This window comes from Castor canadensis, chromosome 4 (genome assembly GCF_047511655.1).
Source record: "Castor canadensis chromosome 4, mCasCan1.hap1v2, whole genome shotgun sequence".
NCBI classification, from domain to species: Eukaryota; Metazoa; Chordata; class Mammalia; order Rodentia; family Castoridae; genus Castor; species Castor canadensis.
This window is the reverse complement of record NC_133389.1, coordinates 130,389,633-130,409,398: the sequence shown is the minus strand read 5'-3', so window position 1 is coordinate 130,409,398 and position 19,766 is coordinate 130,389,633. Positions and strand designations below refer to the sequence as shown.

Genomic DNA, 19,766 nt, shown 5'->3' with positions numbered 1-19,766 from the left:
AGTCCATCTTTAGGGTACAGACATGAGCTTAAGGTTTAAGCAGAGGAAGAATATGGGGCAGGGGGCAAAAGGTATGTGTAATAATTAAACAATCCTGGTCAGAGTATGGCCTGGTTGGTTATTATCTCAGTCCTGGCTTTGGAAGGGTTCTGGAAAAGTTGTTATTGTGTCATCACTTTGAGCAATCTGGTCAGGATAAGCAAATCTTTGTGGCCTGGTATGGGGGTGTCTGTCCTGTGAGGCTCTGCTGTTCCTTTTCCTGGGGACAATTATCTTCTGTTTCTCATTGTAAAGATTTTATTGATCAGTCCTGTCCTTTCTGGAATCAAAGGTGTCTGCAAGGTGGCTGCAGAGAAAATGGCTCAGAGCAAAGGACACAGATACAAAATGCAGGCTTTTAGTTAATTCATAGGCCCAAGTAAAAAGGAGTCAGTGCTTTCAGCAAAAGCAGTTTCTGAGTACTTGTTATGCTAGGCTGCTTGCCAGGAATTGGACTCAACTTGTGGGTCCTTGGATGAGTGAGGCCTCTTGGAACATTTCAGCTAACAGTAGCTTATAGGAGAGAGGTGAGAATAGTGAGACCGTGCTCATTCCAATCATCCAGGGATCCCAGCTTTCATACACAGGGACAGAAGCAGAGCGTCTACATCCTCATTTCCTAAGAAAGGAAAGAGAGATAAAGGTACAAAATTGGAGGAATAGAATCTGTAAAGACTGACGTTTTTGAGTGTGTTCTGCCCTGAGTTTGAACCAGTGAGGAGCTCACCTTGAGCTTTCTTTCTGGTGGGCTCCTCCCACATCTCTTTGCTGTATCTCTGCTCCTTTGTCTTGGCCTGCCAAAACCAAAGCTTTTCCTTTGTCTTTATTTGCAATCTTGTTTTCCTTTGTTTCCCAGATAGATTTGGGAATCTATTCCATGGCATTTTAAAAATGCTGTCTGTTTTTGTGTATCTTTTATGTAGGCTTTTGGAGACTGTGATCTTTGAGAGCACAACACTGATAGAAAAAGGTGTCCTTTAGCCCAGAGTATATATCTTGATGTAAACTAAAAAGATTCATTTATGATCTGATTTTGGCGGGGGGGAGCCCCAGCTATTGCCATTTCTGAATTTGCACAGAAGCAAAATTGCAAGTAAATGAGGCAATACCTCTGGGAGCAGGGATTTTCTGTGGAATCTTTAGAAAGCTCTAAATTCATTTTCAGCTGTTTTAAATTTTTATTACTAAAAAGTCTATGAAAGTGTTTCATTACATGAAAATAATGTGGTTGCTTTCACACTTTGATATTATTTGCTGAATTAATGTACTTGAAGAGTTTAGTGTTTGAATTACAGCTCTCTTAAAACATCCCCAGTTCCAAACCAGGGGGCTGAGATTCAGTGAAACTGTGTCTCAGAGTTCATGCCTGAGGCAGAAGGAACTCTAGTTTTTAACATTCTTGCAAAGTCGTGATGGGAAAAGCTTCTCTAACCCATTCATTTAGTTGACAGTGATGCTGCTTTTCAAGCTGTTTTGGCTTCCAAGAGTGGAGTCCATAAAGAGCATGCCCTGGGTCCTCCTGGGAATCCCCAGTGTAGACCTCCAGCATTCTTTAATGATGCATAATTGGACCAGACCAGACCATGGGGCTTCAATAGCCTTTCTCTGTGGTTTGAAAGTTTGAAAAAGCTGGCTACCTACTATCTGTCTTTAGTACATTGATGGAAGGCCCGATGTTCAAATTTCATGCTTATTAATGATACTTTCATGAGTTTCCAGGGCTAAAGTGACTTTTTACACTGTTTAATGATTTTCAGTTTAACTCCCTATCTGAGTGGGATGTTGTAAAGATTAATTAGCCAATGTTCACAAAGTGCTTTCAAGCTGAAAAGTGCTGCATAAGGGTGTACAGACTCATTAGCTGCTTGGTCATTAAGCTTTTTAGACCCTTTGGCATTCACAGTTAGATAGTGAAGGCCAAATTAGGACTTTTTTTTTTAAAGGCAAGGAGGGACTTCAGTGAGAGCAGACTAGAGCAGTATATTGACCATTGTTTTTGTTTTTGTTTCATTTTGTTTTGTCCTTTCAAAAATAGACATCTATTGTTCTGGGACTAAAAAGATATAAGAATATTTTGGTTTTCATTTTTTTACTCCTTTTTAAAAATATATTTGTGTGCATCTCTTGCACATTTATTTAGAAACTATATGAATCATATTCTCATATGGACATCCATAGTCTGTAGACTGGCCTAGAATGTTAAATTGCTATGCCAATGAATGACTCAGGGTAGAACACTCCCTGCGTATAAAGATTCTCTGTGTGCAATGAGTTGTGAAAGTATAACATTAACTCCATCCATGGTAATTATTGATCCACATACAGATACTCTTTGACTTATGGTGGAGTTATATCCTGATAAACTCATAGTAAGTTGAAAATATTCTAAATCATAAATGCATTTAATACACTTGACTTACTAAACATCCTATCTTGGCAGCATGGTACATTGGAGAGTGACAGTTGTGTTCACAGGGCTACCTGCAAGCTGCTGCTTACTGCCACCATCCAGCATCACAAGAGAATCTTATATTAAACATCTCTACAGAAACTGTACTGAAATTCAAAATTCCCAGACAGTTTTTACTTAATGCATATAACTTTTGCACCATCATAAAGCTGAAAAATTTTAAGTTATACAAATGTAAGTTGGGAACGGTTTTTATATATTAGCATTTTATAAGATTCAATAAAGACTTTGAGGCTGGGACAGTATAAATGGCTACCAAATACATAAAGAGAGTCTAAAAGAAACCACAGACAAAGGTAGATAATCTACAAAGACTTGGATTGACCACTGATTTTTTAACAGCATTAACTGTGCATAATAAGGGAATAATATCTTCTAAGTACTAAGGGGAAATAAATATAAGCCTAGAATTATATACCCAAGTAACTTACCTGTTAATATTGACTGTGACATAAACACACACTTGTGCACGTGTGCATGCGTGCATACACACACACACACATCAGTTATCACTAAAGGATATTCTTAAGGATTTTCTTCAGAAAGAAAACAAGTCTAGAAGGAAGAAAGGAGATCCTAGATAGAAAATCTGGTACACCTGTGGGTCAATCTAAACAAACTTTGATTAACATTAATACTAATGTCCAGTTTGCAGTGGCAAAACAAGATAGAAGAAAGAAAAAAGTAACATGCAAACCATGAAAATAGTATTGAGAATTAAACTATTCCAAGGTTTTTAGCTTATTTGGAAGGACGCTAAAGATACTGAATTTAGATTTTGCCAAGTTGCACATAAAATTTCTAGTTTAATGTAAAAACAAAAGGAAATGTAATGTAGTAAAGCAGAGAATAAGTTGAATGAAAACTAAAATCAGGAGCAATTGACTCAATAAGAAAAGGAGTGAAGAAATTTCACACGAATTTATTAATTGTCCTTGGGGCCCTTACCTAACAATTGGAAATACTAAGTGGCTATGTTGCAGAGTTAATAAATGTGTAGACAATGGTCTTAATGATGCATAAATAATATATGAATGATAAGTGGCTATGTTGCAGAGTTAATAAATGTATACCTACAGGACAAATGAATAGACAATGGTCTTAATGATATGTGAGTGATGCTATGGCTGTGATAAAATGTTCAATGGTAGCATCATACACAGATTACACAGAGAATTGTATTATGGGAGAGGAACTTCAAATATAAGGAACCCAAATATTTTATAATGGAAAGTAGCCCACCTGCCCTCTATCCCAGAGGAAGATATTATCTTTATTATACTGTATAGTAAATGATTCTTACCCCTCTGGAAGGGGACATCTCTGTCTTCTAGGCTGTTTACCATATGTCCTTCTAATTGACTTAAGTGGAGGCAATTATTTTGTAAAACTTATTTTCAAAATGGGCTTTTGAAGTGGGTCTTATAAGCTGGATGTAATCCTAACACTCAGGAGACTGAGGTAGGAGGATTGAAAGTTCAAGACCAGTGGGTTAACAGTGAGATCTCGCCTCAAAAACATATATAAAAATATAATAAACAAATAAAGATGAAACATAAAATGGCCTTATAATAACACTGACACTGTTATAAAGATGCCACAGCCATTTGCATTTTCCTACCTGAAGTGTTTAAATATGCTTCTCAAGTATTTGTGAGCAAGATGGAGGCTGAATGGCTTCACCTGGCATCTCTTCTTAGGAACATACCTTATTAAACAGTTATTCTCACACCAAACTCCTTGCAGAATGACTAAGGAAGTCAATGCGGGAAGCATAGTAGATTTGATTCCTCCAATATCCTATGAGCTTGCAGGCAGGTCAGTGGGCACAGATCCACCTCCAATGTGTTGTAGACTGACCGCAGACTCTAAACATGGTAGGGAGAGAGCCGGGTGAGTGCAGCTTCAGGCAACAGATATCTCTTGTCCAGCCAGGATGGCCTTGAGGCAGAAACCATAAGTCTACACCAACTGCATCACAGAAACCTTCATGAGACAATATAGAGTTCTGAGGACAAGCATAGCCCAGCCAGTAGTCATAGTTCCATTTGGGAAATCTTCTAAACAGCAGGATGAGGGAGAAAGCAGCAAACCCAGAGTGCAGCACAACAGTCTCTGACCCAAAAAACAGAACAGTTCTGGTCTAGAGAATAACCACCAGTGAATTGGTGGGGACCTGGGACATGTAGGACACCATTTGTTAAATGGGAAGTGTTTGGGGACTGGGGAGGGGACGGTCAATCTCCCAGAAGTGAGTTTGCACTTCAACATAATAAAGATTTACAGTCAACATCATAGTAAATAGGGAAAAACTAAAATCCTAAAATCAGAAATTTGACAAGGTGGAAAAGGTGTCCACTCTCCCCACTCTTATTCCATATAGTGCTGCAAGCCTAGCTAGAGAAATAAGGTAAGAGAAGGAAAAAAAAAGGACTCAAACAGAAAATGAAGAAGTCAAATTATATTATTCCTATTTGCAGATGATATGATCCTGTACTTGAAAGACCCAAGACTCCACCAGAAAAACTCTTAGATATGATTAATACATTCTGATGTGTAGCAGGATATGAAATCAACACGCAAAAATCAGTAGTTTATCTATAGCTTTTCTATGACTATCCTACTGGAATTATATTGAATCCATAGATTTAATGCAATTCCCATCAAAATCCCAATGTTATTCTTCACAGAAAGAGAAAAAAATCAATCCTAAAATTCATATAGAAATATAAAAGATCCTGAATAGCAAAAGTAATCCTAAGTGAAAAGAGCAATGCTAGAGGTTTCACAATACTAGGCTTCAAATTATATGGCAGAGCCATAGTAACAAAAAAAGCATGGTACTGGCACAGAAACAGACATGAAGACCAATGGAATAGAATAGAGGATCCAGAAACAAACCCATACTGCTATACTCACACCTGATTTTTGAGAAATTAGCCAAAATCATACATTAGAGAAAAGACTTTCTTCAACAAATGGTGAAAACTGCATATCTATCTACATGAAGGATACTGAAACTAGACTCCTGTCTTTCACCCTGTACAAAAATTTGTTCAAAATCAAACATCTTAAGGTGAGACATGCAACTGTGAAACTACTACAGGAAAACTTCAGAAAAACATTTGACGATATTAGGTATAAACATTTATGTTTGGAATAGGACTCCAATTACCCAGGAAATAAGAGCAAGAATTGACAAATGGGAGATTGAATCAAATTAAAAGGCTTCTGTACAGGAAAGGAAACAATGACCATAACAAAGAGACAACCTCCAGAATAGGAGAAAAATCTTTGCCAGCTATTCATAGGATAAAGGATTACTCTCCACAATATACAAAGAGCTAAAAAATGCAACACCAAAGAAATAAGTAATCCACATAAATTGGCAAATGAATTGAATAGTTCTCAGAAGAAGAAATACAAATGGCTAATAAATACATGAGGAAATGTTCAACATCCTTAACCAAAAAGGAAATGCAAATCAAAACTATACTGAGATTCCATTTCACTGCAACCAGAATGGCAACCATCAAGAAAAAAACCAACAAATGTTGGTAAGGATGCAGGGAAAAAGGAACCCTCTTGTACCATGAATAGTAAAGTAAATCAGTGCAACCACTTAGAAATCAGTATGGTGGTTCACTAAAAACTAAAAATATGCTTACCTTATGACCCTGCTATACCATTCTTTGGCATATATCTAAAGAAGTATAAATCAACATACCAGAGAGATACCTGCCTATGTTTATTACAGAACTATTGACAATAGCCAAGCTTTGGAAACACTTTAGGTGTCTGACAAGTGATGACTGGATAAAGAAAATGTGAGATACACACATGATAGAGTATTATTCAGCCATAAAGAATGAAATTATGCCATTTGTAGGAAAATAGGTGGAAGTGGAGATCATTGTGTTGAGCAATATAAGCCAAGCTCAAAAAGCCAATGTCACATTTTCAATTATATGCAGAATCTAGACCAAAAATGATGACAATTAATAATAATAATGATAGCAAGACATGAACATAAAAGGAGACCTGTATAAGGCAGGAGCGGGAAGAGGGGAAGAAGAAAGTACTGGGGAGGTAAACAGTATTGAAATACATTACATACAGATATGTACGTATATGTATATATAGAAGGGGAGTTAAGGGAGTATATAATAGAGGGAGTGAAGTTGTTCAAAGTATATTGTATATATCTGTGGAAATATCACAGTGAAATCCCCTTGTACAATTCATGTATGATATGTTAATAAAGAAAATGCAAATGTAAGAGAGGCGAGATTTTTTAAATCAATATTTTATTTTGTATATATTTTTTCTGACAGTACTAGAGTTTGAACTCAGGGCCTCACATTTGCTAAGCATGTGCTCTACCACTTGAACCATTCTCCCAGCCCAGATTTTGTATTATTTTAAAAGAGCATAATTAAAACACATGTATGTAAATGCAAAAACAAAATCTGTTGAAACTATTCTAGGAATCAGGGGAATGGGGGAGAGAAGTGTTGGGGGGAATTCAAATATGGTATACTTGATACATTATAAGAACCTTTGTAAATACTACAATGTACCTCCCCACAGCACAATTAAAAAAAATAAAGAAATAAGTATCACAATTTTTTAAGTGATTATTAAAAATTTGACAGAAGTAGAGATGGAAAGCTGAATTCCAGGTGATGTGATAGCAATTATACTGTGGACTTTGATTATGTGATGGGTTATTTGGGGAATAAACTTGAGGAAATGTTCAGTTTTGCTGAAACTTACAGTGTATACACTAAAACATAGAGCTAAGGCCAAATATTTCAATATTAACTCCCGATTGAGACTTGAACTTTGGCCTTTTTTTCTGTGTAAGTATTTTGAAGGAGATTGAGCTGGTTAGTAATCATCTCCTGAACAGAATTAAAGCTAGAGGGAAGCCTGAGAGTAGTAATGGTGTCATGTAATTTATTGAGCTGCTGCACTGTTAACCCAGTGTCTAATATGAGAAGGCAGTCAAGCAACTTGTTAAACTGAGCTGATGTGTTCACTCCAAGTACAGTGAGTAGGATGTTAATGTTAGTTTTTCCATTTGCTTTTGTTTGGATGCTGCAATGGAGGCATTAACTTGATAAATAAGAGTACACAAAACAAGACAGCTTGAGTCTATTTCCATTCAAAATATCATGTCCAATGCTTCATAACTGGTTTATATTAGCAGAGTTTTTGTTGTTTCTAATCTCCACTGAAGAATAAGAATTGGAGCTACATTGGATTATGAGGGATTTGTTGTGTTTGTATGAGAAAATTTCATGAAAGTGATGCTTATTAAGCATTTGAAATGGAGGAAGATGGTGGAGAGACTTTTCCTGAGGTTGTTACAATATTGCTCATCTGTCAGGACTGAGTTGAGGGGGTTTTGTCAGACACAGTGGGTTACATTAAAGAAATAATTCTGCTGGTCTGACTTACATACTTTCTTGAGAATATACTGTATCATCCAGAAAAACTAGCTTATGGTGTCTGGAAAAATGATTTGCAAGCTCAACATTTTTAGACAAAAACTATGCTTAACAGAAACAAAAGTGGATGAAGATGAAGAGATTTGCCACTAACTGGTAGCATTATATTGGGCTGTTCTCAGGCTTTCTGGGACATGGAAGTTCTCCCACTGTCCCTAAGAGCAGGTCCCTCTGGCAGTGCACATAACACAGCCTGATGTCCAGTCCCTGACCCACTCTCTACACTGATGCTGGAGTATACCACTGGACCCTCCCTTGTGGGCTCTACTTAGCCACAGTCCTATAATCAGTTCCGCATCTCTGAAGTACTGTTAAATGTGAGTTTAACACTTAATCAATGGCCCTTCCTTCCTTCCTTCCTTCTGTTATTTCCTTTCCTTCTATCTCTAAAAGTATAATTCTTAAATCCTCACCTGGGCCTTGCTATCTGCTGGCAGTCTCCCCTAAAATACAGCTTATTTTCTGCTTGATGATTCTACTCTGGCCTCTGTAGTAACCACAGTCTGATGCCTGTCAGAGTGGTCTGCACTCTGTTCAGGACTTGCCTTAAACCAACTGCTAGGCAGATCACTACCTGAGGACTTACGATCTCTGGAAACCAGTTTATACCTGCTCTGCCAGAACTACTTTCTGCTTCTGCAGTTTCTTATGACTGCACATACACTGACAGAATCTACTTCTACTCCCAACAGTCTGCTTTACTTTGTTTCAGTTCATCAGGCCATCACAATCATGACTTGAAAGGAATATACTACTTTGGGAAGTAAGACAATATAGAAGTCATGAAGGTAGATTCTAGAGTCAGGCTGCTTGAATTGAAAAACCAACTCTACTTCCTATTATCTAGGAAACCTCGTCAAGAATGGAAGTCTGAGATTTTACTACACCTGTAAGCTAGCAAGTTAGTCTGCAACAGACTCATGGGTGCTGGCAAAACATACAGGACTCCTGGATCAGGAACAAAGGACAGTTTATTTCTCACAGCAATAGCAATAGCCAGAATATCAGCATTTGTGTTGGTTCCTTGACCCTGATAACTGCATATATAATGGATTGCCTCAAGTCTTTTGTAGCAGACAATGCACCTACTTGACCTCTGCTAGAGGGATATAGTATCTTTATAATATTGGTTAGTAACATTTCTACTCTTTGCTCTGGAAGGAGACAGTATCTCTGCTTCCAAGGATACTCATTATACAAACATCCTTGAAAGGAGCAGAGCCAGAGCCTTTGTTTGCAAGATGTGCAGAAATGTGACAGACCCAAGGACAATTTTCTCCCAATAACTTTGGGTTAGTTCTCAAAGCCTCGGTTTTAAAATGAAACTACTGATATAAGACATGTAGTTGTGAGGGTCAAATGGATACAGTGCATACAAATTGCTTGACACCATGCTTGATGCTAGAATCATGCCTGCCCCATTGGGAAAAGGGCTGTCAATGTCAATTATTGTTACAAACAATTATTTCTTGAATAAGATGCAAGCATGTTTATTGAATACTTTGAAATCTCTAGCAAATAGACTATTATAGCCTCAGTAATGTTTCTAATTATTTGAATCACCAAATATTTGGACTAAAATGTACCATAAATTTGGCGGTTTACAGAAAAGTCATTGAAAGGACAAAAAGTCATCTGATTTAAAATTCAGATTCTTTTTAATTACATATAATGCCTGGGAGGGCTCAATTTTGGTGTTACAAATTAAGTGAAGCAAGGCTGTGACGTATTAGAAAACATTTCGCATGTTCATTTAGTCCCACTCTTCCTACTTGTTTGACTTACAAACCACCTTAAACTTGGCCTAAGAAGACAAAAATAAATAAAATAAGTTAGCTGTGGAGAGTTAAAATAAGTAACCCATATTTCCTCCTCTCCTTTATTGGCATTATAGTCAGTATCTCCATGGCAGGGAAAAATTAAAAACAAAATCAGAAAACTACAAAGAAAGTGTTTCCAGTGTTTGTAGGTAATATTGAAAGTGGTCCTATTATGGCTAAACACAGGAGATTCTGGAGGAATACCTGACACCTCTATGTCAACAGCTTCATGCTGGCTTATGGACAAACTTACTATGGCATGAGGAAGAGCAGCAAAGAAAGGGAAAGAGGTATCAGAAGTAACATCTGGTGCCAGAAGCCACTATGTGAAGATTCACTAAAGCAATTTATCTCCAAAAGATCTGAAAAATGAACTCCTAAATTTTGTACTTCTTCTTAGCACCCAAGCCATTGTTTCTCTTCTGTAAGAGGTCATTCATAGCCTTAAAGTTTCAGGGACTCTGACAATTTTCAGGGACCCTAAATTCAGCAGTGAGTATGCCCAGGGAGCTAAAGCAAGGTTTACATAGGAAAGAAATGATAGGGAATGTGAATTGCCCACTATTTTGTGCTTACCTCAAGTTCTCTACAAAATCACCTTTCACTCCAGGTAATTCTTTTCTGGATATTCCAGGGGTGTCTAACACCATGCTCCTATCTGTTTGCATTCGTGTCCACTTCTACTACCCAGCAGTAGACACAATCAGAATTCTTGCAGAAGGCTACTAAACCCTCTGACACCTGAGCTCCCGCTGGGCCCATCCCAGCAGGCAAGCACAAATCTGGAAGTTGACATGTGAAATGGAGATCCCTGCTACAGATGTACACATACACTGGAATTCACTTATATTCTGCCCACCTCCAAGTGTGAGAGGGAGCACATACCTTAAATTCCAGGATATCTCACTTCATCCATTACTCATTTTTCTTTCATCAAAATAGGATTACAAGGTGCTTAGACACAGTTCCTGTGGCTTTGCTTTACATCTTCCTAGATGTGAATTTCCCAGTTAAAGCTTGATTTACACTATTTTATGGTTAACTCTAAAAACTATCAACTAGTATCAACAGCTCTATGCTCAGTCCCTATGGCTGAAAAGAAAGTACTCCAATTAGGCATAGACAGGAAATGAGACTTTAGTGCAGGGATGGATGTTTTAATGCTCTTAATGCTCTCTTTGACCCAGGTCATGCAGATGTATCTTCCATTTTGTGGAATTGCCATATCTAATGCCCAGCTCTTTGCTGCCTCAAGAAAAGAATACGAAAGAAGCAGGGTGAGTAGAAAGAGACACTGCGGACACTCCTCCTTCTGTTTTCTATGAGTCATTTTGTCTTTTAAAAACATCAGATCATCTTTGTATAGTCCAGTAATCTTTATTTGTGTAATCCTGCAGACTCTGGCTGAAGTTCCCAATAAACCCAAATGAAATGGATGCAAGTTCTCTGTTGTTGTTTCCAGGAAACAAAATAGTACTCGTCTCATGTCTATGTTTTAAAGAAGCAGATACATATTTGCTTGCTATAGCTTTGAAATAATAACACAATTTGTTGATTTGTTTTTACAGTTTAGCTCCTTTAAGAAACAAAGTATGTTATAAACTTGAGTTTACCCCACCTCCCAGATTTTGTTTTTGAACTGAAAAGTTTTCTAGAAGAGCACTGGAAGATACTTGGGACAATTATGTCAACAGGATTTTTATAGAATTAATAAAGAAAAATTCTTAGAGAGAGTTATAGAAGTAGATAGGAAAAAAGATGAGTGCTTGTAAAATGCTTAACTATCAAATAGAGACTAAATTTTATTAGACTTGTTCCACACTTAAATATATGAAAATTACTATCGCAACTTCAAAACATATGCAATAAGAAGATGCTCAAAAAGGTTTGAATCCCTCAGTGAAAATGGTAATCAAGTTGATTAAAGTTTCATTTACTAAGCATTATGATACATGAAAATTTCACAGTAAACAAATACAGTTGACTGTATCCTCAGCATGGCACAGCACACCTTTTCTTTGCCCTTGGTATTCTTTTCATTATTTGTTCCAAGTCTTACCACTCTCTTCCTTTCATGGTACTCCAGAAATCTGGCTCCTGACTTCCAAAACAAACTGTTTCATTTTATCATATCTTTAACCACATTTCTCCTCTGCCTTCAATGCCTCATGCCCACTTTCCCCTCTCACTGCCATCTACCTTGCATATCCTTCAGGACCCAGATCAGCCTTTCAGCTAATCTTCCCTTCTCTACTTATTTTTCCTTGTACACACTGCCAGTGTTCTATTGTGGATACCTATCACACTGTATCACACTGTTTGATAATGATCTTCATCTTGAACTATGTTTTAAACTCCTTAAGGAAAGCTTCATGCTTTATTAGTCTTTGCATCCTTGTGTTTGGCGCAATTCATTTAACAAATGTGCATCATGTGGTTCTCATCAGACACTGTCCACTCAAAGTCTCAGCCCTCATGGAACTGACTATTCTAGTGGGGACATTAGAAAATAGACAAAAATAATATAGGATCATATAGTGCTAAGCACTATAAAGAAAAATAATGGGAGATAAAGGGATGAGACTCAAGTGAAAGAGTAGATTGGGAGAATATTTATTTTACAAGGTCATCAAGAGGGTGTCTTTAAGGAGATGAATATTAACAAAGACCAGAATAAAATGAAGAAATTATGACATACAAAGATCTGGAGAGAGCAATCCATGCAGTGCAACTACCAGATAAACACATTAAGTTAGTGTGTATAGAGGGCAGAGAGAAAAGAAAATGAAGATGAAGAGGTGAGCCAGGGGCTAGATGCTAGAAAGGCCCGTGGACATGTCAAGAACTTTGTCTTGCATTCCGAGTGCGATAGAAACCCATTAGAAGATTTTGAGCTGATTGTGATTTATTGCTGAAAGAGAACACTGACTTCTGACTGGCAAGGAAGAAAGGAGATTGAAAGCAGGGAGAGGAATTAGGAGAAGATGTCTTAAAGTCAAGAGACAATGTAGCCAACAATAGGGCAGTGAGAAGTGAGAGATTCCCTCAAAATTAGTAGCAAAATGTTCAGGGCTTGCTTATGTAGGAAATGAGAGAAAAAGGCTTTTGGCTTGTGACTTGGACAACAAATGATTAGATACAGGGGCCTAAATTTTTTTTGGTGGGGGTAATGTTAGGATTAGAGATTAAGATTTGGGAACCATCTCCATATAGATGATATTTAAAGCCAGGATATTTGCAGGGTTAACATGGGAGAAGAATGTGTAGATAAGAGAAGAGATCCAAGGATGGCAGTGAGAGCAAAAGAATGACACTAGAAAAGGAGGGGACAAATGCAGACACCTGTTTCCTGGAAGACAAATACATTAAGAATCATTCAATTGTCTGACATGTTTCCAGTGTCTTTTGAATTGCATATCTTCCTAGATTTTCTTCTATTCTGGATCTAATCTTCTTTGTTATTTGAAAAACTTGCATCACTTGTTAATAAACCAGTCATTTTTAATTAGAAACAATAAAATTACTATAATATGATTTGTCAGTGCAAGACTCCAGGCATATTAGTTTTTCCTTCGAGAGAAATGTTTTTGTTTATAAGTCCCAGGGGTTCTCCATGCAGTCACAACAAATTGAAAAGTTAAATAATTGTTCAGTTAATATGATCCATCTGAAGAAATAGTCTGGATGATTAAGGAAATAATATTTTCTCCCTCAATAGCAGGGAATTGCTTGTAATTATTCAGACAATTGTCTTTTTTTATGCCTTATTTGAACATGAAGTTACTGTGCATTGACCTCTTGCAAGGGTTTGCTGTCCAAATGTTAGACTCCAGGTTCACTTAAGACTGCATTTACCTCATGGTGTTCCTTTTTTGCTTTGGAATCGCAGAGCAGTATGGCCCCTAGCCACAGCCAGTCTTTCTTCAGAGGGAGCAACACCCAGGAACTTTGATTCTCTTTTAGTGGCTTTAGATTAGTTTCATGGATCCCTTAACTCATTCAAATGCTTTTCTACTTGAATCAATTCAGAGAAGAAATTTTCACAGGTTTCAGTACAAATAAAATTCATTACTAAAGTTGAAAACTAGCCATGCCCCTGAGATGGTGATCAACACCATGCTGGACAGATGTGAATCTGAAGATTCATGAAATCCTTTTGTGAGAGGTCAGACCTGAGACAGCACATATTATTTAATTCTATTGAATAAAGCACCCTCCTGACACTTCACTGGCTGTGTAATTCTCTGATTGCTCTGATAGAAGCATAATTTCTACCACCTGTACATAGCCTGCTGTTTTGCAATCTCTGAGAATACCCATGTCATTAAAAATTCCAAACAAATACATTTCAAAGCATAAATTGCATCCTCACTTAGCTGGAGATCGTGACAGGTTATTACAATTTAATTTTTAAGTGAGTACACAGTGTCCAAGCTATAATTTAAATTTTTTCTTTAATTTGTATGCTTTTCATTTTGCTGCTTTAACAGATATTTTAGTGATGTTTTCTTTCCTGAAATATATAGTAATATCTAAATGTTCTCCTGGACAGTTGGGTATGAGGCAGTATTTCCTCTTCCTGTGTAGAGGGCTTAGTGTGTATGAATGGCGGGGAGGCTATATATGTTTTGAGGTTCTGAACGTTAATTAACATTCACCTCTATAATTCTTTCACAATTATGTGAGAGATGTGAATTAGTGAAAATAAGTCTCAAGTTTGACCGTGAAACTATTCCTTCTTGATAGTGAAAAAGGGATGACTTGTAGTTTTCTGAGATAAATTTGCTCAGGAAATAATTATTTGTTATTTATAAAATGTCGAATTTGTACCTAGTCACATTGCAGAAAAACCACCATAGTGAAAATATTTATCACGAATGACTCCATAGACAGGTTTCAATCTCCAGTCGTATTTTTCAGCTTAAGAATGTGTTATAAATGAAACAATGGAACTATGCTAAAACAATCCTACATGCTTTAAAAATTAGCCACAGAAAAATGTTTATGTCATTAGAGCAAAGATTCCAAGGAGTTTTGAAGGGTAAAAAAAAATGTGCCAACTTTTTTCAGTCTTGTATCCCCCTAAATACACCATATCCTCCTTCCAGGCTTTGCTAGAGGTGGTTAATGACCTCTTTGAAGAACAGACTGACCTAGAGAAAATTGTCAAGAAAATAATGCATCGGGCCCAAACTCTATTGAAATGTGAACGCTGCTCTGTTTTACTTCTGGAGGACATTGAATCACCAGTAAGTTATCTTTTATTCATCATATAGAGTCAAAAACTGACAATAGAATTGGTTGAGTTTATCTGTAGTTAAACTTGTGAAATCCTGAGTGGAACAACATCTTCATGACTGTTCTAACCATAAGGTAACTTGAGAAGTGAGGATTTATTTCCTGTCGATGCATTTTCATTCTTGTTTTGTTCTCACCTTAGAAACATAGACTCTTTAAGCTGAAGGAACCTTAGGGACCCATCCTAGCCCTGTATACTTACAGATGTAGGAAGGTGCTAGGGCTGAATGGGTTACCCAATTTCATACAATTCACTTAGAAGAGAAACTCAAGTGACAGTCTCCCATTCTATTTACCCAATGAGGGACAGGCCCTCAGCATTTCTCAGAATGGATTGCAGTTCAGACAATGCCTTTCAGTCAGACCTTCACAGAGGAGCAGAAAGCAAACAAAAGACCAGAGAAACAGTGCCCTTAGCTCTTGGAGCAGGACAGACTGTGCCCGAACTAGGTGGAGTGAGCAGCCTCAGCTAGACTAAATCCCTGTGGCAGATTTGGCCTTCTGGGTTTCTAAATTCTTTCACACTTTTCTTTGGACCTGTGGATCATGCCCCAGAGCGGACTCATCAGGGAAGGAAGCACCTTTAGCCTTACCACAGAGGCTCCCGCTACTCCACAGGGAAGCATCATGGAGCATAGGGTCTGGCCCTGCAGCACCTTGGTGATTTGTGGCCAGCTATGAGGTTCTGTTCAGCACACTTTGGGAGAAATCTGTTGGACAAAATACACAACAATGCTGAAAATAATGAGCATCATCAGTCTAAGTTCTTGAAAATTAAATGTCTAAACCCTCAGCAGCAATCTAATATCTTTGCTGAGAACTCTCTTCAAAGATCAGGAGTTGTCTAGCAATTAAGAGCTGTTTTAATTCCACAGAGAATGATATTTTACTGTACTTAGAAAAGATTATTTTCTTTGCCTTTAGGTTTGCTTTCCTCAAAGAATAAGAACATGTAGATTAATTTGTAATAAAATACTATAAAACTTAAAACATTGAGTTTATATAAGTATATATACTCTATTTATATATGTAATATTTATTTAGACATGTTTAAAATGTTTAAGAGTGTATCCACAGATTTTTAGCAAAGCTTGGGGTTATTTCTATTTCAGTGAGTGTGGTTTCCATAAGCAACAGTCTTGCAAGTGTATTGTGATTGTGTAGCAGTCAGCTGACCCTCAGGAGACCATGCACGCACATACCCACACACCAGTAATTCATATTTATGGAGAGATTCCAGACACTTTGTGAAGCCTTGAGTTTCTTTAATTCTTACCTGATGAGGTAGGTATTATTATTATGCTATTTTTACAATGAGGAAATAAGACTCAGAGAGTTGAGTAAGTTACTCAAGTCATCCCTACTTTCCAATGGGAAGGGGAAGGAGTGCTCACTGGTATCTGACAGGCTGCAGGGAATCCCCACTAAGCAAAGGCAGAAAGCAACAGCACTTGGGACCTCAGCTGTCAGGATTCTCCAAACCACTCCCAGGTCCCTAGAAGAGAAAGTGACTTGGAGGGGACAAGCTGGAGTCTGACAAGGGCAAACTCATTGCTTGCTAGTTTGGTTGTAAACAAACATGCAAGTAATTTATACCAGGTGAGGGTGGTCATTCTTTCTATCTTGTTAATTTTCCAAACTTGGACTCTTTTTGTAGTGTGGTTCAGCTCTTTGGCAAATCAAACAGAAAGTTATAGAAAGAAGATGGAAACTGATATTGAAGGTGGGGGGGTGGAGCTGGAGGGAATAGCAGGGACAGTAATGTCTTCATGATACAAAGTAGGACGAGGAGGGGCAAAAACACCAATGAGACAGAGTAGGTAGAATGAGCAATAAAGGTGATGGCATATTGCTGAAAGTTCAAACAGCTGTTTTCGTTGTCGTTGCTGAACACTCTAAGACTACAGGTGGGGCTGGAGCAAAAAATGCTGGGCCACTCCTCATCATTTCTTGTCTCTTCTCACCTCTCCCTATCAAAATGAGGATGAATTTCTCTAATCAAGAGAGTCACAGTCGGGGGGTAAAAGTGAACCCATGAACCCTCATGAAAAAAACAAAATAATCAACAGACAGACAAAAAACAAGGGGAGATCATTCTGCTTGGTATTGCTTTAGAACTGTGAGGATTCCTTTTCTGGGAGGAGGGCACGTCTACTGCCAGGAAGGTGGTGGAGAAGTTTGGCTGGGAGTATGTTTATGTGGCATGACCATGTGGAAGCCCATCAGTGCTGTAATTTTCCTTTAACACACTTCTCACCACGATTTTCTCAAGTCTTCGGACTTGTAGTGCTGCTGCTGTTTGCATCACCCAGTTGTTAGGTTGAAGTTATGGGAAGAATGCAAGGCACAGTCACACCATGAACAGGATAAGCAGCCAGGCTGAACAGGAAAACAGGTACCAAAATCGGGTATGGCAAAAGGATGTCAGCAACCAGAAAATTGTGCAGAGACAAAGTTCTTTGACTGGATTGTTCCTCCTTTCCCATCTCAGAATAGACAGAGTGATATTAAAAATCTTTGTCCTCTAGATGTAACAAGCACTGGGAACAACTACCACTGAGGAGACCCAAGCAACATCGCAGAAACATGATTTGATTTGATTTGACTTGATTGACAAAGAGCAGACCTAGATAGATTTTTATTCTTTCAAAGATGAGAATTACATCAAACTCAGGAAGAAATCGCTAAATTCAGGCCATTTGAGTTTACAAACAGACCTTAAAAGTGAACAGCAGTATATTGTAAAAAAAACTAAATTTTTCATTTGCAAAGCCAAGATTTTCAAGGCTTAAGGGAATCAGAGCCAAAGTTATAATGAAAGGCAGGAGAGTGGAAAGAGACTAGATGAAGCCTTAGACTGCCTTACTCTTGGATTGCTCAGAATAAGTGGGTAGAATAATACATTTGGTATTCCTAACATTGTCCCAGACTCAAGTCCCCATTCAGTGGTGGCATTTGTGATGGTGGGATGTGTGTATGTAGGAGTCCAGGGGAGAGGGAGAATGAAAGCACCCTGAGACACCATCACTGGAAAAAAAGATGTGAGGTAGCAGTGTCAGGGAAGCCAAGGGTAATGAGTGCCTGACAGTTTTTCCAAAGTCCCAGAGGAGCATGAGGCACAAGTAAAATTTCCCCGTTGCCTGACAGAAGTTAACAGGAAGACTAGGATCTGAAGCACTTGCTTATCAGGATGAAGGAGTCACAGTCCTCTGGCTCACAACCCAGACCTAGAGGTGCTGTGGGTGATTAAGTATTCCAGCATTTGTGATGACTACACCGAGGCCTGGGAGGCTGCCTTATCCCTTAGCAGGGGCCAACCTGAATGGGAGGATCTCTGTAGAGCACCCAGGAAATTGTAGGTCATGCTAGTGAAAGTTCTAGCACTCGATGACTTTAAATTTGAAATAAATGAGAAAAGCTGAAGTTGCTGCATTTATCTATAGCATTCTAATCTGTCTTCTGTCACCAAGCAGAGGTTCAAGAAGAGATTTAGTTGTGTTATAGAAAAATAATTTATTTTTGTATAACTGTATCTGTGGGCTTTGAAATTTACAAATTATATTCTCCAATTAGTCACTCACCTTGTATTTGATTCACATATGTGACAAAGGAAACCTTGGGAATAAGATAGATAGGAAGAATGATGGATTATTCTGTAGGTGCTTTGGAAGCAAATGTCTGGCAATTTGGAAAAATACAAAAAGCTAGATTCCTACTTCATACCTGTTATAATTTTATAGAAAGCCAAATTATGACTGTAATGTAAATATAAAATAAATGCAGGTTAAAGGTTATTTTTTTTAACTCAGTTTATGAGGAAACCAACGTAATGCTAAAACCAGTCTAAGCAGCACTTGAGAAGTCAGATACTTGAGCTGAATGTGGTGGTTTACACCTGTAATCCTGGCTCCTGGAGAGGCAGAGGCAGGAAGATCTCAAGTTTGAGGCCAAGCTGGACAAAGTTAGCAGTACTCTATCTCAGAAACAAAATTTAAAGAAAAACAAAAGGTTGTGTGTGGGGGCAGGGGTTGGCTCATGAGGTAAAGTACTTGCCTAGCATGTGCAAGACCCTGGGTTCAATCCCCAGTACTGTTGGGAAGAAAAAGCTGGTTAGAGACAAAACTAGACTACAAACTGTTCCCTTGAGGTTATCTTTTCCATTGGAGAGAAATTATTTGTATGTCAGAGAAAAGAGTTACAGATTATTATGTTACAGATTATTGTACATCCAGAGTCTTTTATCAGTAGTAACTAGTGAGTGGAGCTAGGCATATTTCTTAGATCGGAAGTCTGCACATTTTTTCTGTAAATGTCCAGAAAATAAGTGTTTTGGGCTTCCCAGGTCATACAGTTTCTGGTGCAGCTACTCAACTCTTGCCACATAGCAAGAAAGCAGTAATAGACTAAAGATAAAGAATGAGTGTAGCTATGTCCCTATAAAACTTTATTTACAAAAATAGATGGGGGCCAAATTTGGCTTTCAAGTAATAGTTTATAAATTATCACCCCCATCACCCTAGGTAATCACCCCCCAATTATTCATTTAAAAATTAATACCATAAGAAAAAATGTGAAAAATCTAGAGAGAGCATGCACCAGAAAAATTGGTAACAGTTACCATGAAAT

At 37.9% G+C, this 19,766-nt stretch overlaps 1 protein-coding gene across 1 annotated transcript in view; it reads left to right on the top strand.

Annotated features, from left to right (window-relative positions):
- Pde11a (phosphodiesterase 11A) overlaps nt 1–19,766 on the top strand; it is a 376,507-nt gene that overhangs the window by 127,111 nt on the left and 229,630 nt on the right. The window contains exons 3-4 of the mRNA XM_074071157.1: nt 11,030–11,119; nt 14,951–15,091. Coding sequence (XP_073927258.1) covers nt 11,030–11,119; nt 14,951–15,091 — 231 coding nt within the window. The remainder of the gene's footprint in view (nt 1–11,029; nt 11,120–14,950; nt 15,092–19,766) is intronic.